This window comes from Pogoniulus pusillus, chromosome 6, assembly GCF_015220805.1.
Source record: "Pogoniulus pusillus isolate bPogPus1 chromosome 6, bPogPus1.pri, whole genome shotgun sequence".
In the NCBI taxonomy this organism is placed as follows: Eukaryota; Metazoa; Chordata; class Aves; order Piciformes; family Lybiidae; genus Pogoniulus; species Pogoniulus pusillus.
The window spans coordinates 1798509-1824917 of record NC_087269.1 but is presented as its reverse complement, the minus strand read 5'-3'; the positions used below and the strand labels follow the sequence as shown (position 1 = coordinate 1824917).

The window sequence follows — 26409 nt, the reverse complement described above, 5'->3', positions numbered from 1 at the left end:
GCTCCACACCTGCTCCTAGCTTGGTGTCATCTGCAAACTTACTGCTGCTGGACTCAATGCCCTGCTCCAGATCATCAATCCAGATGTGGTGCTGATGGACATTGCTTAGTGGTGACCTGGCAGTGCTGGGTCAATGGTTAGAGCTGATCTTAAAGGTCTTTTCCAGCCCAAAATAGTCCATGTGCAAAAATAAGCTTTAAAAATAGGATGTGTCTGGGAGGCACAGAGGCTTTAAATAGAGCATGGTTGTGTATGCAGCAGCCCTACAGAGCCACAGGGAAAGATAAGAGGACTTTATAAAGCTGAGTTCTGAATAAATTGTGGGTTTAAAGGCCAAAAAAAAACAGCCTCAAACTATCACTGTTACATTCAAAATCGACCTCAGCAAACTCATGTTTCATTAGGGCTGTCCAGGACTGAGGAGCAAAGCTTTCAAAGAAATAGAACAGAACCAAGCAGGTTGGAAGAGAGCTCCAAGCTCAGGCAGCCCAACCTAGCACCCAGCCCTGCCCAACCAACCAGACCATAGAATCATAGAATCAACCAGGTTGGAAGAGAGCTCCAAGATCATCCAGTCCAACCTATCCCCCAGCCCATGGCACTAAGTGCCCCAGCCAGGCTTGGCTGCAACACCTCCAGCCACGGCCACTCCACCACCTCCCTGGGCAGCCCATTCCAGTGCCAATCACTCTCTCTGCCAGGAACTTCCTCCTCACATCCAGCCCAGACCTGCCCTGGCACAGCTTCAGACTCTGGCCCCTTCTGCTCTTGCTGCTTGCCTGGCAGCAGAGCCCAACCCCACCTGGCTACAGCCTCCCTGCAGGCAGCAATCAGCTCTGTCCTGAGCCTCCTCTGCTGCAGGCTGCACCCCCCCAGCTCCCTCAGCCTCTCCTCACAGGGCTCTGCTCCAGGCCCCTCCCCAGCCTTGCTGCCCTTCTCTCAACACCTTCCAGCACCTCAGCAGCTCTCTGCAATTCAGGAGCCCACAGCTGGACACAGCTGGACTCCAGGGGTGGCCTGAGCAGTGCTGAGCACAGGGGCACAAGAACCTCCCTTGTCCTGCTGGCCAAGGCATTGGATTAGGCATTTTGAGTGTTTAGGTTGGTACAAGTACAGTGGTTGATCTTAGAGCTGTTTTCCAACCCAAAACAGTTCTATGACTCAGGAAACTTCTTCTGGCTTAGAACCTATCACTCAGACTCAGCTGGCCAGACTGAAAGCCAAGGCCAAAGCAGCATCAACACTTCCCCTTGGCAAGAGCAGATCTGTTCTGCACAAGCTGTGACTTCTCAACTCGCACAGGAGCTCCTTCCCAGCCAAGCTGCACCACCAGCAACCCATGCAATTCACAACAAAGAGCACTTCTGGCATGGGACCTGCTGCTCAGAAGTGTTTTCTTCTTCCCAGTCTCTCTTTTTCCACAGGAAAAACACTCCACAGGCAGGAAAAGCCTCAGTTAGAGACTTCAAAACAAAGCGGAGCAGCTGATTGCCACTGGGGCAGAGCTAAGCCCTCAGCAAAACAACAAAAGGATCTTCTGGGAGCATTGCCAGAACAAGAAAAAACCTCTAAAGGTTTAAGTCTGGGGGAATTTTTTATCTTCCTTAAGTAGCATGCATGCTAAAAAAACACCCAGCTCAGACAAGACGAGAGCAGAGCAGCAACACAGCAGCAGAAGAGGTAAAAGGTGGCTTTGACAGCAGCTTCTTCACACTTCACCCCCCAAGCACATCAGATATCCAGCTCACAGGCCCCCCAAAACCACAGAAGGTGCAGCAGTGTGCCCAGGTGGCCAGGAGGGTTCTGCACTTTGGCCACAACAACCCCAAGCAGCACTAGAGGCTGGGGCCAGAGTGGCTGAGAGCAGGCAGGCAGAGAGAGACCTGGAGGTGCTGGCAGAGAGGAGCTGAAGCTGAGGCAGCAGTGCCCAGGTGGGCAGCAGAGCCAATGGCATCCTGGGCTGGCTGAGGAGCAGTGTGGGCAGCAGGACAAGGGAGGTTCTTGTGCCCCTGTGCTCAGGCCACAGCTTGAGTGCTGTGTCCAGTTGTGGGCCCAGGCTCTGTTGCTCTCTGGGCTGCAAGTGCACACTGCTGGCTCATGCTGTTCATAACTACATAAACCAGTACAGAGCACATAAAAGACACCAAATCCATAGTCCACCTTGGCCACAGTTCTCCAACCACCTCCTCAGGCCAATGCTTCACACTGAACACCCTCTAAGCCCCACCAGCCCACCACCTCCCTCTGTCCTCCCTGTACCAGACCAGCACAACATAGCTAGAACTGAGTTTGGCAGCTCCAGGGCCCCAGCTGGCAGCATTGCCAAGGATGAAACCAGGCCTGACAACCCCCCCAAGAGATAAGAGGATCACAGGATGTCAGAGGTTAGAAGGCACCTCCATGGATCATCCAGTCCAACCTCCCTGCCAGAGCAGGACCAGAGAATCCAGATGAGGTCACACAGCAACACATCCAGGCAGGGCTTTATTGTCCCCAGAGAATGAGACTCCACAACCTCCCTGGGGAGGCCACAGAGTGATTGCCCATTGGAATGGGCTGCCCAGGGAGGTGGTGGAGTCACCATCCCTGGAGGTGTTTAGAAGGTGCCTGGATGAGGCACTCAGTGCCATGGTTTAGTTAATTAGAGGGGTGAGGTGAGAGGTTGGACTCCATGATCCCAATGAGAAGGGTGAGGTGAGAGGTTGGACTCCATGATCCCAATGAGAAGGGTTAGGTGAGAGGTTGGACTCAGTGATCCCAATGAGAAGGATGAGGTGAGAGGTTGGACTCCATGATCCCAATGAGAAGGGTGAGGTGAGAGGTTGGACTCCATGATCCCAATGAGAAGGGTTAGGTGAGAGGTTGGACTCCATGATCCCAATGAGAAGGATGAGGTGAGAGGTTGGACTCCATGATCCCAATGAGAAGGGTTAGGTGAGAGGTTGGACTCCATGATCCCAATGAGAAGGGTTAGGTGAGAGGTTGGACTCAGTGATCCCAATGAGAAGGATGAGGTGAGAGGTTGGACTCCGTGATCCCAATGAGAAGGGTGAGGTGAGAGGTTGGACTCCATGATCCCAATGAGAAGGGTGAGGTGAGAGGTTGGACTCCATGATCCCAATGAGAAGGGTTAGGTGAGAGGTTGGACTCCATGATCCCAATGAGAAGGATGAGGTGAGAGGTTGGACTCCATGATCCCAATGAGAAGGGTGAGGTGAGAGGTTGGACTCCATGATCCCAATGAGAAGGGTGAGGTGAGAGGTTGGACTCCATGATCCCAATGAGAAGGGTGAGGTGAGAGGTTGGACTCCATGATCCCAATGAGAAGGATGAGGTGAGAGGTTGGACTCCATGATCCCAATGAGAAGGATGAGGTGAGAGGTTGGACTCCATGATCCCAATGAGAAGGGTTAGGTGAGAGGTTGGACTCCATGATGCTAATTAGAATGGTTAGGTGGGAGGTTGGACTCCATGATCCCAACAGGTGGGAGGTTGGACTCCATGATCCCAATGAGAAGGGTGAGGTGAGAGGTTGGACTCCATGATCCCAATGAGAAGGGTGAGGTGAGAGGTTGGACTCCATGATGCTAATTAGAATGGTTAGGTGGGAGGTTGGACTCCATGATCCCAACAGGTGGGAGGTTGGACTCCATGATCCCAACAGGTGGGAGGTTGGACTCCATGATCCCAACAGGTGGGAGGTTGGACTCCATGATCCCAACAGGTGGGAGGTTGGACTCCATGATCCCAATGAGAATGGTTAGGTGGGAGGTTGGATTCCATGATCCCAATGATAATGGTTAGGTGGGAAGTTGGATTCCATGATCCCAATGAGAATGGTTAGGTGGGAGGTTGGACTCCATGATCCCAACAGGTGGGAGGTTGGACTCCATGATCCCAACAGGTGGGAGGTTGGACTCCATGATCCCAATGAGAATGGTTAGGTGGGAGGTTGGATTCCATGATCCCAATGAGAATGGTTAGGTGGGAAGTTGGATTCCATGATCCCAATGAGAATGGTTAGGTGGGAGGTTGGACTCCATGATCCCAACAGGTGGGAGGTTGGACTCCATGATCCCAACAGGTGGGAGGTTGGACTCCATGATCCCAATGAGAATGGTTAGGTGGGAAGTTGGATTCCATGATCCCAATGAGAATGGTTAGGTGGGAGGTTGGACTCCATGATCCCAACAGGTGGGAGGTTGGACTCCATGATCCCAACAGGTGGGAGGTTGGACTCCATGATCCCAATGAGAATGGTTAGGTGGGAGGTTGGATTCCATGATCCCAATGAGAATGGTTAGGTGGGAAGTTGGATTCCATGATCCCAATGAGAATGGTTAGGTGGGAGGTTGGACTCCATGATCCCAACAGGTGGGAGGTTGGACTCCATGATCCCAATGAGAATGGTTAGTTGGGAGGTTGTACTCCATGATGCTAATTAGAATGGTTAGGTGGGAGGTTGGACTCCATGATCCCAATGAGAAGGGTGAGGTGAGAGGTTGGATTCCATGATCCCAATGAGAATGGTTAGGTGGGAGGTTGGATTCCATGATCCCAATGAGAATGGTTAGGTGGGAGGTTAGACTCCATGGTCTTGGAGGTCTTTTCCAGCCTGGTTAATTCTGTGATTCTGATCAGCCTGTGCATCCTCCCAGGAGGAAAGAGAGAGGGGAAAGGAAGCCAACTGCTTCTGCAGCCACTTTTATAGGGATGCAGGACTTAAGGGAACAAAATACACCTCCCAGTCCACCTCCTGGACCTCTCTAGCCCCTGGATGTTGTCGCCTTTACGGTTTCCTAAAGGCAGCCAGCCTCAAACTGCCAGAAGCACTTTCAACCCAGCCCAAAAGCCATTCCAAAGTCAAGGAAGGAAAGGCAACGTGGCCAAGTGCCTACCTTGGTGGTGTCATCATGTGACCGCTGGTACCGTTTCCAGCGGCAGCCGTAGATCCCGGTCAGACAGGACAGACATAGCTGTGGCTCGTAGTACTGCAGTGGTTGGTGTTTAACCATGCTCCTTCCAGCCTGTCAGGAGCCAGCTAGCAGAAATCCATCAGGTCTGGGGAGCAACCTTTATATTTTTTTGGGGGGGGGGAACAAGAGAAGAGAAAGAGAAGAGTGAGGTTAAAGCGAAGAAACGACAAAGCCAAACTTCCAACGCCAGGCGAGGACTCATCCATACACCAACAAGCAATTTAATCATTAACCACCTCCCCTGGCTGTGAAGAGAGGAGGAATCCTCCTCAAATCTATTTCCCAGACCTGTTTTGTCCTTCCTGGACAAGAGTGAGAAGTTCAATCAGTTTGCAGGTTGGATGTTTTGGCTCCCACAGCGCCGCAAGCAAGCGAAAGGCGTTCGCGGGAGAGCTCCCGGTGAGAAAAGCCACCCGAGGACACGGGCAGGAGGTAGGTGGATCGTTTGCAACCTGGATGATTGGATTATTAGGAGTGATTGAAATGTAAACCAACCATACACCCTGCCAGCACAACCTTCACATCGACTGGGAGAACTCTGGAAGGCTGATTCGAGCCAGCCAAGCTCAGTCACTTCACCCACAGCATCCTACGGAGCCTGGCAGTGGAGCTCAGGCTTAGAATCAGGCAGGGCTGGAAGGGAGCACAAGGAGCAGCCAGTGCCAACCCCCTGCCATGCCCAGGGACACCCTACCCTAGAGCAGGCTGCACACAGCCTCAGCCAGCCTGGCCTTAAACACCTCCAGCCATGGGGCCTCAACCACCTCCCTGGGCAACCCCTGCCAGCCTCTCACCACTCTCCTGCTCAACAACCTCCTCCTCACCTCCAGCCTTTCCTTCCCAGAAGGAAAATCTCTCCCTCTCCCCCTTGACCTGCACCTCCAAGCAGCACTCACAGGGATGCAGAACTGCTGGCAGCCTTCACCCAGGAGAAAGCTTTCCTCCCTCTCTCCACCAAGCAGCATTCCCTCCCCAAGGAGCAGACTGACTCCAGTGGGAACCTCGCTGGTTGGAGGGGAAGAACTTTGCCTGCTCCATCCATGACGTCCTCCCTGCGTCACAGGGCTCTTTTTTTTCACTTGATCTATGCATCTTTAGATGCTGCTTTTTGTCTCTGCTGAGATTCCCATCAAGACCACACCACCTCCTCTTATGCTCTTACTAATTCATAGAGTCACTGTTCAGGCAGAGGACACTCAGAGCAAGTGCTTGCCAGGCTGGTGGCATCTCGCTTCTCTCTCAGCTCTCTTGAACTCCTACCAGGGGTTTTCCACAAGCTTACCCCCACAGAACCCACACACTGCTGGTAGGTGGACAGTTGGGGCCACCAGGAGTGATGCTCAGCAGCACTTGAGCTTGCAAAGGGCTTGGCTGCCATGCCAGAGCCTGCACAGCTCTGTGTGTGACACTCATGGCAGTAAGGAAACTCTATCCCCTCTGGGGGAAACATTTCAGTTCCTCAGGCAGGATCTCCACTGCTCAGGTCTTGCAGACTGCTGCTGCCCAGCACTGTCATAGCTATGTTCTGGGCCCCTCAATTCAAGAAAGATGTTGAGGTGCTGGAGCATGTCCAGAGAAGGGCAACAAAGCTGGTGAAGGGCCTGGAACACAAACCCTATGAGGAGAGGCTGAGGGAGCTGGGGGTGTGCAGCCTGCAGCAGAAGAGGCTCAGGGGGGATCTTATTACTGTCTACAACTACCTGAAGGGAGGCTGTAGCCAGGTGGGGTTGGCCTCTTCTCCCAGGCAACCAGCAATAGAACAAGGGGACACAGTCTCAAGTTGTGCAGGGGGAGGTCTAGGCTGGATGTGAGGAGGAAGTTGTTGGCAGAGAGAGTGATTGGCATTGGAATGGGCTGCCCAGGGAGGTGCTGGAGTCACCATCCCTGGAGGTGTTCAAGCAAAGACTGGATGAGGCACTTAGTGCCATGGTCTGGTTGACTGGCTAGGGCTGGGTGCTAGGTTGGACTGGATAAGCTTGGAGGTCTCTTCCAACCTGGTTGATTCTATGATTCCATGTCCTCAGTGGGATCAGGACAGGGCTTAAGGAGATAACAGCCAGTCACCAGTGCTGTTCCCCATGGACCAGGGCTGGGCCCAGGACTGTTCAATATCTCTACTGATGCTCTGGAGCAGGGGATTGAGTCCAGCACCAGGAAGTTCACAGAGCAGTTCACAGCTAGCCTGGATCCCCCATATGGCTGTGTCCATTCCCCCCAGGGAGGAGAGGCAGGACAGAAGCAGGACCACCTCCAGGCTGGAACAGGAGCTGTTTGCTCACCGCATCAGCCAGCCCTCACCCAGCACCTCTGCCCCGAGCGCTGCTGCACCACCTCCGCAGCCTCCCGCTGGAGGTCACCTCCCTACCTGCAGCTCCTCTCTTCACATTGCTATTTATACAGCTCAGCATTAGTCACTGCACAGCCTGCCTTTTCCCATCTCCAAGCTTTTCTCTGCTTCAGGCTTGTCCCTCCAAACAGCAGAGTTTTCCAGGCTGCTTTCCCCGTGCGCCAGCAGCACGCTGCAGGCAGAAGCAGCTGTCCCTGAGGGTAGGACACAAAGGCTGAGGACATGCAGTCAGATGCTGTTTAAAGGTCTTGGGTAAAGCCATCAACTGTGCCCTGAAGAGCCTAACCAAGCAAGTGACCTCACAGGACACAGCCACAGCGTTGGTTTGGTTGGAAGAGACCTCTGGGACGGAGTTCAAGCAGCAGCCTGGCACCACCGCGGCCGTCACAGCACGTCCCAAAGAGCCTTGGGCACACTCTTCCTGCACACCTCCAGGGATGGTGACTCCACCACCTCCCTGAGCAGCCTGTTCCAAGCCCTGGGCACTTTTTTCTCATGAAGAAATCCTAATCTCCAGCCTAAACCTCCCCTAGCACAATTTCAGGCTATTTCCTCTCACAATTTCAGGCTATTTCCTATCACCTCATACTAGAGGGAAGAGCCCAACCCCCACCTCACTCCAACCTTCTCATTCTAGCTCCAAATGACCTCTGTTAGATGCTGAAAGCTCAGGGACTCTTAACACCATCAAGCCCTGGCCTGAAAGGCAGCTGAGCCTTCAATTACTGCGTGCCATCAGAGGGGGCATTTCCCTGGCCACCACCTCTGGAAGACCCACGAAGTACTGAGAGGATAAAAAGATGAAGCCAGTTCCTGCCTGGCCATGGAAACACTTTGTTATTCCCTCCACCAAAAGAAGGATTCATCTTTGCTCATCAAAGCTTTTGTGCCCATTCAAGAAGGAAACACAACTCACAACTGATTTCTCCAGCCCTGGATCCAGAACTGGATGCAATATTGCAGGTGTTCCTTCAGCAGGGCAGAGTAGAGGGGGGAGGAGAAGTCATTCCTTCTGCTTCAGGAAGGCCACAAGCAGATGCACACAAGCCCAGGGCAGGAAGGAGACCACAAACCAGCACCCATCCTCCCCACCACACACAGCCACAGCCACCTGAATGCAGGAAGAGAGCAGAACACAGCAAGCAAGATGCTGCTTGAGAGCAACCTCACTGCTACCATCTGCCAAGAGATCCTCACTTGGCCAAGCTCCTGGACTGAAGATTTCCTTCTCCTGCTTCCAGAAAGGGTTTGAAAAGAAGGGAGAAAAGCAGAAAGCCTGTACCTTACAATCACTGTTCCCATGACATCTACAGCTTTGGGGTGGAGGAGAAGCAGGCTATGAATGATTCAAACCTCTGCTGGCAATGAAAACAGGAAGCAAGACAACAGGCATCAATTATTCAAACCCAGCAACGTGCACCAGAAAGGGAAGAGAAGGAGAGGGGGGGGAGGAAAACAACCCAAAACTCAACCACAGAACTCACAAACATCAACCTGGACTTCAAAGCTGCAGCATCTGCCACGGGCTACAAACCTCTTGGAGCTGAAGGATGGGGTTTGCCAGCACAGGGGGAGCAGGAAAGAAGAGTCCATCTGCAAACAGAGTGGGAGCACTTCCTGCAGGCTGCAGGATGCCTAATTAGCACACAGTGCCTGCCTGAGATGCTGGGCTGTGGGTATCTGTTACAGCTTCTGACACATTATTCCTCTTCCAAACAGCAGAAGGGAGAGAATTCAAGCTGTAAATTTAAGGAGGGAAGGTCCCTGGGGAGATGTGGCCCAAAAAATGGCATTTTGGTCTGTATCAGTTAACTCCTCCATCCCCAGAGGAGCCTTAGAGCAAACCTGGAGTGGAGAGGGAGCACAGCAGCCAGGACTTGTTGTTAAACCATCATTAGACTGAAGGGAAGAGCAACACCTCAAGGCCTGAAGAGTAAACAATCACAAAATCAAGCAGGTTGGAAGAATGCTCCAAGCTCATCCCATACTGCAAGGCTGAAATGAGGTCACCTCAGAGCCTTCTCCTCTCCAGACTGAATAATCCCAACTCTTATCTCACTCTCTCCTCATAGCAGAACAGCTCCAGAATCACAGAAGCAAACAGGTTGGCAGAGAGCTCCAAGCTCAGCCAGTCCAACCTAGCACCCAGCCCTGCCCAACCAACCAGACCATGGCACTGAGTGCCCCAGCCAGGCTTGGCTGCAACACCTCCAGCCACAGCCACTCCACCACCTCCCTGGGCAGCCCATTCCAGTGCCAATCACTCTCTCTGCCAGGAACTTCCTCCTCACAGCCAGCCCAGACCTGCCCTGCCACAGCTTCAGACTCTGGCCCCTTCTGCTCTTGCTGCTTGCCTGGCAGCAGAGCCCAACCCCACCTGGCTACAGCCTCCCTGCAGGCAGCTGCAGGCAGCAATCAGCTCTGCCCTGAGCCTCCTCTGCTGCAGGCTGCACACCCCCAGCTCCCTCAGCCTCTCCTCACAGGGCTCTGCTCCAGGCCCCTCCCCAGCCTTGCTGCCCTGCTCTCAACACCTTCCAGCACCTCAGCAGCTCTCTGCAATTCAGGAGCCCACAGCTGGACACAGCTGCACTCCAGGGGTGGCCTGAGCAGTGCTGAGCACAGGGGCACAAGAACCTCCCTTGTCCTGCTGCCCACACTGCTCCTCAGCCAGCCCAGGATGCCATTGGCTCTGCTGCCCACCTGGGCACTGCTGCCTCCTCTGCAGCTCCTCTCTGCCAGCACCCCCAGGGCCCTCTCTGCCTGCCTGCTCTCAGCCACTCTGGCCCCAGCCTGCAGTGCTGCTTGGGGCTGTTGTGGCTAAAATGCAGAACCTGCCCTTGGCCTTGTTCAGTCTCATCCCCTTGGCCTCTGCCCACCCATGCAGCCTGGCCAGGTCCCTCTGCAGGGCTCTGCTACCCTCCAACAGCTCCACAGCTGCTCCTAGCTTGGTGTCATCTGCAAACTCACTGCTGCTGGACTCAATCCCCTGGAGATTCTCAAGAGAGATCTTCCACTCTCTTCATCATCTTTGTGGCTCTCTGCTGGACTCTCTCAAGCAGCTCCCTGAGTTCTGAGTTGCTTTTGGACACTTCCAGGCTTGGAGCCTCCACAGCTTCTGTGTTCCAGTGCCTCACCACCCTTGAGCTAAAGAATTTCTTCCTGATGGCTCAGCCTAAATCCAGCTTTTCTTAGCCTGAAGCCATTGCTCCTCACCCTATCACTACATGTCTGTGCACAAAGCACCCTTCAACTACCCTTCAAACACTGGAAGGCTGCATCCATCCATCCATCCATCCATCGAGATGTGGACACCTGTGGTCTGCTCCAAGATCTCCCTCCACCAAGCTGTGGCTGCCAAGATCCATCAAGTGGAAAGCCTGGTTCCAAAAGGCAGATTTGATGGGAGACCAAAGGAGGATAACAGAGCTGAGGGCTGCCCTCACTCATGATGAAGCTGTGCAGGCTGAGTGCCCAGAGGCTGCAGCCAGGCTCTGCTGGGTGATGCCCAATGCCAGCCCAAGGGACACTGGGGGGAAGTTGAGGCATAGGAAGTTCCATGGAAGCATGAGGAGGATTTTTTCCCCTGTGAGGGTGCCAGAAGCCTGGAACAGGCTGCCCAGGGGGGCTGTGGAGTCTCCCTCTCTGGAAATGTTCCAGACCCACCTGTGTGATCTGCTGTAGGTGATGCTGCTCTGGCAGGAGGCTTGGACTGAACAAACCTTCACTGTGAGAGTGGTGAGAGGCTGGAATGGGTTGCCCAGGGAGGTGGTTGAGGCCCCATGGCTGGAGGTGTTTGAGGCCAGGCTGGCTGAGGCTGTGGGCAGGCTGCTCTAGGGTAGGGTGTGCCTGCACATGGCAGGGGGGTTGGGACTGGCTGCTCCTTGAGGTCCCTTCCAACCCTGAGTGTTTCTATGATTCTGAGCTTTTCAAGTCCCTCCCAGCCCCTGACACTCTGTGATTATCCTTTTCCTTGGTGCCATCTCTGCAATGATCTGTTGAAGAAGAGCTGATAAACTCATCTGGACATCCTATGATCACAGCCACACCTCCATGTCCCTCCCCATCCTTTCTGAAGAGGCCAAAAGTAGGACACTCAACACTAGAGCCCAGCCTAAGTGCACAGGGAGCAATCCCAAAGCCAAGGAAATACACCCCACATGCAATGCAAATAAACACAGCCAGTGCAGGCTCCAAGGATGTCTGAAATGGGTTTTTTGTTTCCTAACTGAGCCATTTTCAAAGAGCTTTGACAGGTTCTACCAATTTCTACATGAGAAGCAATGTTTTTCCCCTCTGGCTGGTGACTCATGGGATGAGCTACTTGTCAAGGATCTCTGCAGCATTTCAACATCTCCATCTCTTGTTATATTTGCCCTGAAAGCTGCTTGATAGCAGCCAGAGAGTGTCAAGCAAACAATTACCCACCCCAGTTAGGGGAGAACAGCACTGGGGAGCAACATTCCCACCTCACAGCACTGGGAAGCAACATTCCCATCCCACAGCACTGAGCAGCAACATTCCCATCCCATAGCACTGAGGAGCAACATTCCCCCCTCACAGCACTGAGCAGCAACATTCCCATCCCATATCACTGAGGAGCAACATTCCCATCCCATATCACTGAGCAGCAACATTCCCATCCCACATCACTGAGGAGCAATATTGCCACCTCACAGCACTGAGCAGCAACATTCCCATCCCATATCACTGAGCAGCAACATTCCCATCCCATAGCACTGAGCAGCAACATTCCCATCCCATAGCACTGAGCAGCAACATTCCCATCCCATAGCACTGAGGAGCAACATTCCCATCCCATATCACTGAGCAGCAACATTCCCACCTCACAGCACTGAGGAGCAACATTCCCACCTCACAGCACTGAGCAGCAACATTCCCATCCCATATCACTGAGGAGCAACATTCCCATCCCATATCACTGAGGAGCAACATTCCCATCCCATATCACTGAGCAGCAACGTTCCCATCCCATATCACTGAGGAGCAACATTCCCATCCCATATCACTGAGGAGCAACATTCCCATCCCATATCACTGAGGAGCAACATTCCCACCTCACACCAGAGCAGGCTGCTCACAGCCTCATCCAGCCTGCCCTTAAACACCTCCAGGGATGAGGCTTCCATCACCTCCCTGGGCAGCCTGTGCCAGGCTCTCAGCACCCTCATGCTGAAGTTCTCCCTCTCATCCACTCTGACTCTCCCCATTTCCAGCTTTGTTCCATCCTCCTCACTCCTGTCACTCCCTGACAGCCTAACAAGTCCCTCCCCAGCTTTCCTGCAGCCCCCTTCAAATACTGGAAGGCCACAACAAGGTCACCTCAGAGCCTTCTCCTCTCCAGACTGAACAGCCTCAACTCTCTCAGCCTGGCCTCATAGCAGAGCAGCTCCAGCCCTGGAGACATTGAGGGTGAGGCTGGACAGGGCTGTGGGCAACCTGATCTAGTTGAGGCTGTCCCTGTTGAGTGCAGGGGGGGTGGGAGTGGATGAGCTTTGGTCTGGCTTGGAAGGGGACCTCCATTCTGTGCCTCTATGCCTAATGATGCCTAAACCTTACACCTACATCCCAATGCCAGGAGACACCTTGCAGAGCCACTTTGCTTCACAAGGTGCCAAGTGATGCCCTGCAGCCCCTGAGGGGTCCAAGGCTGTTGTTTATATATATATATAAACTTTAAGGGTAATAAAGAGTAAAGAAATGAGTGCTTTGAAAGCAGAGCAGTGTGCAGCCTGGGGGTGGAACCCTTCCAGTTAATGAAAGATGAGAGACTTCAAAAGATAAACACTTCAAAGGGATTACAGAAGGGAGGGAAAAAACCACCACCAAAAACCCAACCCTTGGACTTCCATCTCCCTAAACAAGCAAGCAAACACCCTCTGCAATCCAGCTTCCCACTGCTCCCCAGGAGCTGAGGGCATGATTGACCATTGGAATGGGCTGCCCAAGGAGGGGGTGGTGGAGTTGCCATCCCTGGGAGGAGAGGCTGAGGGAGCTGGGGGTGTGCAGCCTGCAGCAGAGGAGGCTCAGGGCAGAGCTCATTGCTGCCTGCAGCTGCCTGCAGGGAGGCTGTAGCCAGGTGGGGTTGGGCTCTGCTGCCAGGCAAGCAGCAAGAGAAGAAGGGACCAGAGTCTGAAGCTGTGCCAGGGCAGGTCTAGGCTGGATGTTGTTAGCAGAGAGAGTGATTGGCACTGGAATGGGCTGCCCAGGGAGGTGGTGGAGTGCCCATCCCCGGAGGCATCTACAAGGAGCCTGGACCAGGCACTTGGTGCCAGAGCTTAGTTAATCAGAAGGTGTTAGGCTGGACTCAGTCTCAAAGGTCTTCTCCAACCTGACTGATTCTGTGAACCTCATCTAAGCACTGTCTTGGCTGCTAGGAACTGGTCTTAGGCAGACAGCAGCAAGGACAAAGAGGTTTTTTTCCACCCTCCTTGCAGCAGCCTCAAACCTTTCAGGGGAAGGGAAATTTTCTCAGCTGCCTTGGCAAGAGGTTTCAGCATTGTCAGATGCTCTTTGCTTGCCAAAACACTGCTCAGGGCCAGTCAGAGCCTGACACTTGAGGTGACACATCAAGGCAAGAGGGAGGTGTGAGGTCAGGAAGGAAGCAGTCCCTCCATCCACAGGGTGACTCCCAGAGATTCAGAGTCATTCCCAACCCAACCAGGGCTGGAGAGTCCTGCTCTAATAACAACAAACACACAGAGAACTCCATCTGCCACTGCCATCAGCTACTCTCTTGTTTGCTGACAGAAAGGGCCAGTCCTGAGGGATTCAGGAACTCATTTACTGATGGCAAATCCAAGAGCTATTATCAAAGTGCTTTCAATCATCTCAGAGGGCTTTTAATGCAGCCAGCATTAACCCACTCCATTCCTGTGGCCTCCCTGGCATCAGGGCAGCTCTGATAGACAGTTCAGGTTTGGGTACCTCAAGGCAAGAGGGATGTGGAGGTGCTGGAGCCAGGGCAGAGCAGGGCAGGGAAGCTGGGGAAGGGCCTGCAGAGGACATCTGCTGAGGAGAGGCTGAAGGAGCTCTTCATGTCCTTCTTGGAGCAAGGGGCCCAAAACTAAACCCAATACCCAATGTGTGGCCTCACCAGTGCTGAGTCCAGGGGGAACAATCCCATCTTTGCAGCCACTCCTACATCTTTTCCCTCCTCTCCTCATTCCCACCCATCAGGTGATTGATGGAGGTCAGGCAGAGAGGTCCAGAGCAAAGCACCCATGGGGCCTGGGAATGCTGGCACAAAGCTTTCCATCTGCCCATCTCACAGCACTGATGCCCATTTAGGTCACTGCTTATCATCCTCAACCTGATGCTGCAAGGAACAGGCTCTTTACCCCAAGGGGTCCATGGAACACATATCCATGGAGTTTGATTGGATGGGAATTGCTTCCAGCCCAGAGCAGCTTATCCAAACATCTGGAGCAGCCAAGCAGCAAGTCCCCTGGGAGGCCAGAGGCCAGGATCCAACAGCAGCAGTATTTTTCTTCCCCTCCCTGTAAAACAGGAGGAAGCTTTCTAGGAAAGGGCCTCAGGAAAAGGGGAGCTTGAAAGTGGGTTTGTTTTCCTCCTTACAGCTACCTGAAAGGAGGGAGGTGGAGGTTGGGAGAGAGGAAGGTGGAGGTTGGAAGGGAGGGAGGTTGAGGCTGGGAAGGAAGGTGCAGGTTGGGAGGGAGGGAGGGAGGAAGGTGCAGGTTGGGAGGGAGGGAGGAAGGTGCAGGTTGGGAGGGAGGGAGGAAGGTGCAGGTTGGGAGGGAGGGAGGAAGGTGCAGGTTGGGAGGGAGGGAGGAAGGTGCAGGTTGGGTGGGAGGGAGGAAGGTGCAGGTTGGACTCTTCTCCCAAGTGACAAACAATAGGATAAGAAAACACAGCCTCAAGCTCACAGAGTCACAGAACTGTCAGGTCTGGAAGGGACCTCAAGGACCATCCAGCTCCAACCCCCCTGCCATGGCAGGGACACCTCACACTAGAGCAGGCTGCTCACAGCCACATCCAGCCTGGCCTGAAACACCTCCAGGGATGAGGCTGCCAACACCTCCCTGGGCAGCCTGTGCCAGGCTCTCAGCACCCTCATGCTGAACAACTTCCTCCTAACATTTTGTAGACAGTTGCTGCCTGCAGGGAGGCTGTAGCCAGGTGGGGTTGGGCTCTGCTGCCAGGCAAGCAGCAAGAGCAGAAGGGGCCAGAGTCTGAAGCTGTGCCAGGGCAGGTCTAGGCTGGATGTGAGGAGGAAGTTGCTGGCAGGGAGAGTGATTGGCACTGGAATGGGCTGCCCAGGGAGGTGGTGGAGTGGCTGTGGCTGGAGGTGTTGCAGCCAAGCCTGGCTGGGGCACTTAGTGCCATGGTCTGGTTGGTTGGGCAGGGCTGGGTGCTGGGTTGGGCTGGCTGAGCCTGGAGCTCTCTTCTAACCTGGCTGATTCTCTGACAGCAGCCCTCAGGACTGGCTTCTGCAGAGGTTTCAGGCTGTGCCAGCCGAGAGGGCAAACCAGCTGCCAACACACACAGCCTGTCCAGGGCTCAGATGGCTTTTCATTCAGCCCAGCCTACTTCACTTCACTTCCAGTAAGTCACTTCAGCTTTCCACCTTCAGTCAATGCAGATTAGTGTTCTTCTGGGGGCAGGGTCTCTGAGATAAGCTGCTGTTTGCTCAGCCACCCAGGCAGCTCTCCTCACACTCCCAGGAGCTAAGAACAGCTTTGTTTGCAGCTCATTTTCCTAAGGAAACAAAGTGTGTGGCTGCAGAACTGTCTCTGCTCCTCTGCTCCCCACTACCCTTCCCTCCCTCAATGCCCTGCAGCATCAGCCTCTTCCAACCCACTTTTGCACCTCTTCCAACCCACTTTTGCACCTCTTCCAACCCACTTTTGCACCTCTTCCAACCCACTTTTGCACCTCTTCCAACCCACTTTTGCACCAGCAAGCTCTCCAAGGTGGGAAAAGATCAAATGAAGCTTCCACCCAGAGGAGCTGCAGCCAAAGTCTACTCTCAGCACTCCAGGCTGGAGACATGAAAGGATGGAAGTGGGAAGATTAAAGACTTGAAAGGAGTCCCAAAGGAACCAGACTTTCCCTGCTCTTGGGACAAAGCTCTTTGGTTCAATAAGACATGGAGAGCAACTCAGATGAAGTAAGACACTGAGCAGATGCCACTCACTGGAAGGCACTGAAAAGACCCTGTGAAGAAGAAAGCCTAAAGAAAAGAAAGCACCAAATACCCCAAAGAGGATCTCTGCAAGTGTGGATTCAGCAAGCAACCTCAGTGTGACACAGCCTCAGCATGGTGGGGGTTGGAAGGGACCTCTGGACATAGAATCAAGCATGAGGGTGCTGAGACCATGGCACAGGTTGCCCAGGGAGGTGATGGAAGCCACATCCCTGGAGGTGCTTAAGGGGCAGGCTGCATGAGGCTGTGGACAGCCTGACCTAGTGTGAGGTGTCCCTGGGTATGGCAGGGGGGTTGGAACTGGCTGCTCCTTGTGGTGCCTTCCAACCCTGACTGATTCTATGACTTTAAGAGCAAGTGGGGCTGGCTCATGGCCAAACTGAGCCTGACTTGACTGCCCCTTGTCAATCTCCAGCAGATCATTACCTCCAACAGGTTCATTCCCAGGAGAATGATCTTATTTGGAGACCTCCTCTCTGACCTCCTCACCAATGCTTGACTAAGGGCTTGGGTTTAGGTTTTTCCCCCATTTTAGCTCTCTCTTAAGCTGGTTTAAGAACAGTTACATAAGAGTGCCTCTGGGTTACAATAGGAAGGAAGCACTATCTGCTCTGACCCAAATTCTAGCATCATTAGCACATCCTTCTAGAGTGGTTCAGGCTGGAAGAGACCACCTTGAGTGTTCTGTCCAGCTGTGGGCTCCTGAATTGCAGAGAGCTGCTGAGGTGCTGGAAGGTGTTGAGAGCAGGGCAGCAAGGCTGGGGAGGGGCCTGGAGCAGAGCCCTGTGAGGAGAGGCTGAGGGAGCTGGGGGGGTGCAGCCTGCAGCAGAGGAGGCTCAGGGCAGAGCTGATTGCTGCCTGCAGCTGCCTGCAGGGAGGCTGTAGCCAGGTGGGGTTGGGCTCTGCTGCCAGGCAAGCAGCAAGAGCAGAAGGGGCCAGAGCCTGAGGCTGTGCCAGGGCAGGTCTGGGCTGGATGTGAGGAGGAAGTTGCTGGCAGAGAGAGTGATTGGCACTGGAATAGGCTGCCCAGGGAGGTGGTGGAGTGGCTGTGGCTGGAGGTGTTGCAGCCAAGCCTGGCTGGGGCCTGGAGCAGAGCCCTGTGAGGAGAGGCTGAGGGAGCTGGGGGTGTGCAGCCTGCAGCAGAGGAGGCTCAGGGAGGATCTCATTGATCTCCACAACTACCTGAAAGGAGGTTGTGGCCAGGGGAGGTTGGTCTCTTCTCAGAGGCACACAGTGACAGAAGGAAAGGACACAGCTTCAACTGGACAAGGCGACACAGTCTGAAGCTGTGCCAGGGCAGGTCTAGGCTGGATGTGAGGAGGAAGCTGTTGGCAGAGAGAGTGATTGGCACTGGAATGGGCTGCTCAGGGAGGTGGTGGAGTCCCCATCCCTGAAGGTATTTAAGAGGAGGCTGGCTGAGGCACTCAGTGCCAGGGTTTAGTTAATCAGAAGGTGCCAGGTGCTAGGTTGGACTCCATGATCTCAGAGGTCATTTCCAACCTGATTGATTCTGTGATTCTGCCAAGCCCTGGCGAGCTCCACATCTTCTCCCTTGATTTTTGGTTCCATCCTGTGCTGACTGACAGAAACCTGTTAAAACCTTCCTCTTTTTCTCCCCCTGCAGACAGCTGCCACCACCTGCTCCCAGCAGCAGGGACAGGAGCAGAGCACCACACACCCCTTTCTATTCCGGTGCCTTCTTCACAGCACCACCTACGCTTGGGTGCTCAATCTGCTGGGCTTCACAGCATCCCTCAGGAGTGAAAACATGAAGGCAGCTCCACATCTTGTCTAGCTCTGCCTTGCAACAGGTTGTTCATGGCTTCCCCACCTCCACCTCTCAGCTTAAAGCTCTCTTCCCAGTCCTGGAGCATTACCTTTGCCACCTCGCACTTGTTCAGCCCCCAGGTTTGAAGGCACCATATGGAGCTGGCTCAGCAGAGCCCAGCTCAAGAGCACTCTGCCTGCAACAGGGAGCTTGGGGGGTTCTTTTGTGGTGATCTAAGTGTGATTTCTCATCAATCTTAAAAGAGCAGTGTGCTAGTTTGAAGCAAGCTAGAATGTTTTGGTAACAGAACTAGATAATGGGCAGTGAAATGAAAAACAATTGATGTCAACTTCTCTCACAGAGAGGGCCCTGGGGGTGCTGGCAGAGAGGAGCTGAAGCTGAGGCAGCAGTGCCCAGGTGGGCAGCAGAGCCAATGGCATCCTGGGCTGGCTGAGGAGCAGTGTGGGCAGCAGGACAAGGGAGGTTCTCCTGCCCCTGTGCTCAGCACTGCTCAGGCCACCCCTGGAGTGCTGTGTCCAGTTGTGGGCTCCTGAATTGGAGAGAGATGCTGAAAGGTGTCCAGAGAAGGGCAGCAAGGCTGGGGAGGGGCCTGGAGCAGAGCCCTGTGAGGAGAGGCTGAGGGAGCTGGGGGTGTGCAGCCTGCAGCAGAGGAGGCTCAGGGCAGAGCTCATTGCTGTCTACAGCTACCTGAAAGTAGGTTGTGGCCTCACTAGGGCAGAAGAGAAGGAGAAGAGGACCTCCCTCAACCTGCCTTCACTGCAGTCAATTCAATTCCCAAAGTCACCCCAAATTAAGTCCTTCCAACCCTTTAAAGAGACTCAGACTCTATCTTATATTTACTTTCAAGCAGCCTTCCTACTGTCAATGCTTGAACACACAAAAGCATCAAGGAGAGAGCAAGCAAGAGAGAGAGAGAGGTCAAAACAGCAGAGCAGGATGAGGGAAAGTTCATCTCCCAAAAGGTCATTCCTGTGCTGAGACACCTCAAAGCTGCTGACACTTTCTGACAGCTCAACCAGCAGAGAGAGGAGGCAGAAGGGGAACAGACACCAGCTGCTATTTGTACAAGCCTTAGACTGACTGGGGTTGCAGCTTCACTTTGCATAAAGCAGAGCCACTGAGGGAGCTGCCCTGAAACCTGCTTGGCAAGAGGAAAGAGCTTTGCCTCAGCTAGGTGAGGATCCCCTCTCAGCCTGCTCTTCTGCAGGCTCACCAGCCCCAGGTCCCTCAGCCTTTCCTCAGCAGAGAGATGCTCCAAGCCCCTCTGAATCTTCTTGGCCCTTTGTTGGGCTCATTCCAGTATTTCCCATGACCTGGGAGGTCTCTTCCAACCTGCTTGAGTCTATGATTCTGTGATTCCCCATCTTTAATGATCTATTATCCCTCATTTTTCACTGCTGCAAACCTCTCCTCACAAACCCACAGTAAAATAGTCCTTTGAACTTCCCTGCAGCCCTTGGATGCTTCTCCACTTGCCACAAGCCTGCAGCACTCAATTCCCTCTGCCCACCATGAGGATATTGAAAACCATAGAACAGAATCAGAGGATCAAGCAGGATGGAAGAGAGCTCCAGGCTCAGCCAGCCCAACCTAGCACCCAGCCCTGCCCAACCAACCAGACCATGGCACTAAGGGCCCCAGCCAGCCTTGGCTGCAACACCTCCAGCCACAGCCACTCCACCACCTCCCTGGGCAGCCCATTCCAGTGCCAATCACTCTCTCTGCCAGGAACTTCCTCCTCACAGCCAGCCTAGACCTGCCCTGGCACAGCTTCAGACTCTGGCCCCTTCTGCTCTTGCTGCTTGCCTGGCAGCAGAGCCCAACCCCACCTGGCTACAGCCTCCCTGCAGGCAGCTGCAGGCAGCAATCAGCTCTGCCCTGAGCCTCCTCTGCTGCAGGCTGCACCCCCCCAGCTCCCTCAGCCTCTCCTCACAGGGCTCTGCTCCAGGCCCCTCCCCAGCCTTGCTGCCCTTCTCCAAACACCTTCCAGCACCTCAGCAGCTCTCTGCAATTCAGGAGCCCACAGCTGGACACAGCTGGACTCCAGGGGTGGCCTGAGCAGTGCTGAGCACAGGGGCACAAGAACCTCCCTTGTCCTGCTGCCCACACTGCTCCTCAGCCAGCCCAGGATGCCATTGGCTCTGCTGCCCACCTGGGCACTGCTGCCTCAGCTTCAGCTCCTCTCTGCCACCACCCCCAGGGTCCTCTCTGCCTGCCTGCTCTCAGCCACTCTGGCCCCAGCCTGCAGTGCTGCTTGGGGTTGCTGTGGCCAAAGTGCAGAACCTGCCCTTGGCCTTGTTCAGTCTCATCCCCTTGGCCTCTGCCCACCCATGCAGCCTGGCCAGGTCCCTCTGCAGGGCTCTGCTGCCCTCCAACAGCTCCACAGCTGCAACCAGCACTAAAGCACACGGAGAAGCACTGATACCCACCTCACACCACCACCATTTGCTTCAGAGATCATTTCATGCCAATTACTTGCTCTTGTCAAGCAAATAAAAAAGACCTACAGGAGAACAGTTCCATCCTGATCCAGACTATACAACAGTCAGCACCAACAGCAACACACAGAGAAGCTGCCCCAAGGATTTACATGATGGGATTAGCCCTGAGGAGTTAGAGGAGCTTCCCAGATAGGCTCTTGGCAGGAAGATAACTATGAAAGCCCAATTAGACATCTGAATTTAAGCCTTCAGCCTCTGATTCAGGGCAGCCTGAGGAACATACACTTAAAGGAAGAGCTTAAGAAGAGGACCTTCAAAAAAAGCACCCCAAAAGAGTGCAAATCCTGCAGAGGAATCAGGCAAAGAATGCAAATTCTGACCTAATTCTCCCTCCTGGCTGGGAGAGGGCACAAGGCAGCTGCTATGCAGGCACAAGAGGTGAGCAGGAGCCCTGCCAAAACTTCTGTAGTGATGCTTCTTCCAGACAGAGGATGCTCCATGAAGGCTGCTTGCAAGGCATCTGGAATACTGGGTCCTGTTCTGCCCCCACCCAGCTCAAGAAGGAGCTCAGGGAACTGCTTGAGAGAGTCCAGCACAGAGCTAGGAAGATGATGAAGGGAGTGGAAGATCTTCCTTAAGAGAAGAGGCTGAGGGAGCTGGGGCTTGGAGAGAAGGAGTCAGGTAGAAATTCTTTAGCACAAGGGTGGTGAGGCACTGGAACACAGAAGCTGTGGAGGCTCCAAGCCTGGAAGTGTCCAAAAGCAACTCAGAACTCAGGGAGCTGCTTGAGAGAGTCCAGCACAGAGCCACTAAAAAAGCTGCAGGCAGTGGAAGATCTTAAGAAGAGAGCCTGAGGGAACTGGGGCTTGGAGAGGAGGAGCCTCAGGACTTTATCTTCATGGTGATGAAGCTGTGCAGGCTGAGTGTCCAGAGGCTGCAGCCAGGCTCTGCTGGGTGATGCCCAATGCCAGCCCAAGGGGCACTGGGGGGAAGCTGAGGCATAGGAAGTTCCATGGAAGCATGAGGAGGAATTTTACCCCTGTGAGGCTGCCAGAAGCCTGGAACAGGCTGCCCAGGGGAGCTGTGGAGTCTCCCTCTCTGGAGATACTCCAGACCTGCCTGGATGTGTTCCTGATTTACCTGCTCTAGGTGATGCTGCTGTGGCAGGGGGGGTTGGACTGGAGGAGCTTTGGAGGTCCCTTCCAGACCCTGACCTTCTGTGATCCCTGCCCATGGAAGGGGAGTTGTAATTAGATGATCCTGAAGGCATCTTCTGACCCAAACCATTCCATGACTTCCAGAAACATTCTGTTTCCTCCTCAGTTCTTGACACAGAACTATTATCAGGTGATAAACACTAATCCCTAAAGTCCCAACCATATCCACCAGCATCTCCCAAGGCTCTCCTGATTGGCAGAAATGCAGTTACAGAGCCATAAAACCCCTTGCTTGTACTGGCCAGCAACTGCAACCTCAGTCCAAAGCCTCTGATTACAGAGCAGCCTTTGTTCAGCCAGAGCCTCCTTCTTCTCCCTTGGGAAAACAAGATGCCAAAAGACCAATCAAAGCAGGTCATTTATGATGGGGAAAGAGCCACAGAGCAAGGAGAAGCAAGGGCTGAGTCAAGCTGATGTTTTAACTGCTCACAGAGCCCTGTGGGGGCAAGTCAGATTTGTTGTTCCTTTATTTATAGGCATATAAATATTCATAGAATCCCAGAATCAAGCAGGTTGGAGGAGAGCTCCAAGCTCAGCCAGGCCAACCTAGCACCCAGCCCTATCCAATCAGAGAATCAAGCAGCTTGGAAGAGAGCTCCAAGCTCAGCCAGCCCAACCTAGCACCCAGCCCTGCCCAACCAACCAGACCTCAGCACCCTCATGCTGAAGAACTTCTTCCTAACATCCAATCTGAATCTCCCCACTTCTAGTTTTGCTCCATTCCCCCCACCCCAGACTGAGCCTGGAAGCCTTCCCTTAGAGTCAGAGAATCAGGCAGGCTGGCAGAGAGCTCCAGGCTCAGCCAGCCCAGCCTAGCACCCAGCCCTGCCCAACCAACCAGACCATGGCACTAAGTGCCCCAGCCAGGCTTGGCTGCAACACCTCCAGCCACAGCCACTCCACCACCTCCCTGGGCAGCCCATTCCAGTGCCAATCACTCTCTCTGCCAGGAACTTCCTCCTCCCATCCAGCCCAGACCTGCCCTGGCACAGCTTCAGACTCTGGCCCCTTCTGCTCTTGCTGCTTGCCTGGCAGCAGAGCCCAACCCCACTACTGGGGGGGTGAAGGGATGTAAAGTAGAGAGGGACTATCAGTGTCACAGGGAGGTTGGTGGAGTTCAGATTTAAAGCTGTTCAGGGATTCATAGGACCATTTGGATCAGAAAGGACCTTAAAGATCATCCAGTTTCAACCCACCTGCCACCAGCAGCAAGAGGTTCCACTAACCCAGCTTGCTCAAGGCCTCACCCAACCTGGCCTTGAACATACTCAGTGAGAGCATCCACGACCCACCCTGGGCAACCTGTCCCTGTGTCTCCTCACCCTCACTGCCAAGCATTTCTTCCTCATCTCCAGCCTCAATCTCCTCTCTTTCAGCTCAGAGCCATTCCTTTATCCTGTCCTTCCAAGCCCTTGCCAGAATCACAGAACCAAGCAGGTTGGCAGAGAGCTCCAGGCTCAGCCAGCCCAACCTAGCACCCAGCCCTGCCCAACCAACCAGACCATGGCACTAAGTGCCCCAGCCAGGCTTGGCTGCAACACCTCCAGCCACGGTGACTCCACCACAGCCACTTCAGCTCTTGCTGAGCACTGCTCAGCTGCCCTCTGGGGCTGCTCCTCTGCAGGCTCTCAGCCTTTGCTCCTCACAGAGCTGCTCCAGGCCCCTCAGCACCTCCATAGCCTCTACTGCACTCTATTCAGCAATTCTTTGCCTGTCTTGAACTGCCAAGCCCAGAACTGGCCTCAGCACTCCAGATGTGGCCTCACTAGGGCAGAGCAGATGTGGAGGAGAACATCCCTTGGCTTGCTGCCCACACTCTTAATGCCCTCCAAGATAGTCCTGTCCTTCATGACCACATTGCTGGCTCCCCAATCAGCACCCCACAAGGACTGGCATAGAGAGGGGAAGGCAGACAGAGCTGGCATCATTAATACAGGTCACCATGACCTGCTGCTGCCTCTAGGAAGAGGCATAAAGAAGATAAGAGATGCAAGCAGCCCAAAGAATTAAACAGTTACTCCTGATGAATATTCCTCCCCACCTCCCCTCCAAACCTTCCTATCCAAACACCTGGAAGAGGGAAACTGCAGATCCCAGCAGCTCTGTGTTAACTCTGCTGGTTAACAAAACCAACACACAGCTTCACAAGCAGCCTCTGAGCCTTTCCCAAAGGCAAGGCAGAAACAAACACTCTCCCTACCTCCCACCAAGCTCACCTTCATGTTGGCTTTCCTCTCAGCAAGCAGCTTTTGAAACTTCTAACAAGCACCATCTGAAGGTTTCCTGCTAAATTCATATCCAGAAGGCACAGACAGCAAAAGAAAGCAGAGGAAGCAGAGTCAGGATTCCCAGAGTGCTTTATAAGCTGGAAGCACTTAGAAGAGGAGGATGAGCTCAGGTGTAGAGAAGTGGTGTTAATGAGAACTCAACACCACTCCCTGGTTTGGGCATTTGCTTTGAAATGGGCATCACTGAATCACAGATTCTGGGTGCTGAGCATCAGCTCTTCCACACAAAGCAGACACAGAATTGCCTGTGGGTGGTGGTTGTAGAATGGGCTGGGTTGGAAGGGACCTCCACAGCTCAGCCAGTCCAACCCCCTCTGCACTCAGCAGGGACAGCCTCAGCTAGAGCAGGTTGCTCACAGCCCTCTCCAGCCTCACCTTCAACATCTCCAGGGATGGAGACCACAATCACCTCCCTGGGCAACTTGTTCCAGTGCTCCACAGCACCCTCATGGTGCAGAACTTGTTCCTAATTCTGACCTGCTACAGGGTAGCAGAGCCCTGCAGAGGGACCTGGCCAGGCTGCACGGGTGGGCAGAGGCCAAGGGCATGAGACTGAACAAGGCCAAGGGCAGGTTCTGCACTTTGGCCACAACAACCCCAAGCAGCACTGCAGGCTGGGGCCAGAGTGGCTGACAGCAGGCAGGCAGAGAGGGCCCTGGGGGTGGTTTGGGTTGGAAGGGAACTCCCAAGGTCATGTAGTCCATCTGTGTCCTGGCAGTGAGCAAGGAATCTTCAACTCAGGTTGCTCAGAGACCCATCTGACCTGACCTGGAATGGTTCCAGGCATGAGGCATTTACCACCCCTCTGGACAACCTGTGCCAGCATCTCACCACCTGTGAGATCAATGGAATAGAGATGGTTTCACTTAGGAGCAAAGGAGCCTTTATCTTAGGTGTCCCTTTGCATCAGGGCCCTTACTGCTCAAGAAGGAGCTCAGGGAACTGCTTGATAGAGCCCAGCACAGAGCCACAAATGTAATGAAGGGAGTGGAAGATCTTCCTCAGGGGGAGAGCCTGAGGGAGCTGGGGATTGGAGCTTGGGCAGGAGGAGCCTGAGGGCTGCCCTCATTCATGGTGATGAAGCTGTGCAGGGTGAGTGCCCAGAGGCTGCAGCCAGGCTCTGCTGGGTGATGCCCAATGCCAGCCCAAGGGGCACTGGGGGGAAGTTGAGGCATAGGAAGTTCCATGGAAGCATGAGGAGGAATTTTTTCCCCTGTGAGGGTGCCAGAAGCCTGGCACAGGCTGCCCAGGGGGGCTGTGGAGTCTCCCTCTCTGGAGATATTCAAACCTCACCTGGATGTGTTGCTGTGTGATCTGCTGTAGGTGATGCTGCTGTGGCAGAGGGGCTTGGACTGGCTGAGCTTTGGAGGTCCCTTCCAGCCCCTGACCTCCTGTGATTCATCTCCCTAGTAACAACAGCAAAACCAACCCAAACCCCACTTCTCCAAGCATGTGAGGGTGATTTTAGCTGCAGAAAAGCTTCACTTTTCTCCCCATGCTCTTGCAGGCAGCAGCATTCATCCATCACTAATCTCTGCTCAGACACTCTCTGTTGACAGCAATTTTGCATAAGCAGAGGGATTAAACAGGGTGATTCAGACAGCCAAGGTCAGGTTGAAGTGGAGCTAAAGCCACCCTTGCAGCAGTAGCAGCAGCACAGAACTGTCCCATCCCCTGCCATTCACAGGCCCACAGCCCAAGGAGCATCACACAAAGGTCTTCCATGGCTTTCTGTATCATAGAATGGGCTGGGTTGGGAGGCAGCTCCAAAGCTCATCCAGTCCAATCCCCTCTGCACACAGCAAGATCAGGTTGCCCAGAGCCCTGGTCCAGCCTCACCTTCAATATCTCCATGGATGTGGCCACAATCTGTTGGAGCCAGCCCAGAGGAGACCATGAAGATGCTGAGAGGGCTGCAGCAGCTCTGCTAGGAGGGCAGGCTACAAGAGTTGGGGCTCTGCAGGCTGGAGAAGAGAAGGCTTCCAGGAGAGCTTGGAGTGGCCTTCCAGGATCTGGAGGGGGCTGCAGGAGGGCTGGGGAGGGACTATTGACAAGGTCTGGGAATGACAGGAGGAGGAGGAATGGGTTTGAACTGGCAGAGGGGAGATTGAAAGTGGATGTTGGGAAGAAGTTGTTTGCAGTGAGGGTGGTGAGACACTGGCACAGG

The 26409-nt window shown here is 54.0% G+C and overlaps 1 protein-coding gene across 3 annotated transcripts in view; it reads right to left on the bottom strand.

Moving 5' to 3' along the window:
* GDPD5 (glycerophosphodiester phosphodiesterase domain containing 5) overlaps positions 1–26409 on the bottom strand; it is a 145039-nt gene that overhangs the window by 83627 nt on the left and 35003 nt on the right. For all 3 annotated transcript variants that reach the window (XM_064144207.1, XM_064144208.1, XM_064144206.1), the window contains exon 2: positions 4899–5073. In XM_064144207.1, the coding sequence (XP_064000277.1) occupies positions 4899–5015 (117 nt within the window). In that variant the 5' untranslated portion in view covers positions 5016–5073. The remainder of the gene's footprint in view (positions 1–4898; positions 5074–26409) is intronic.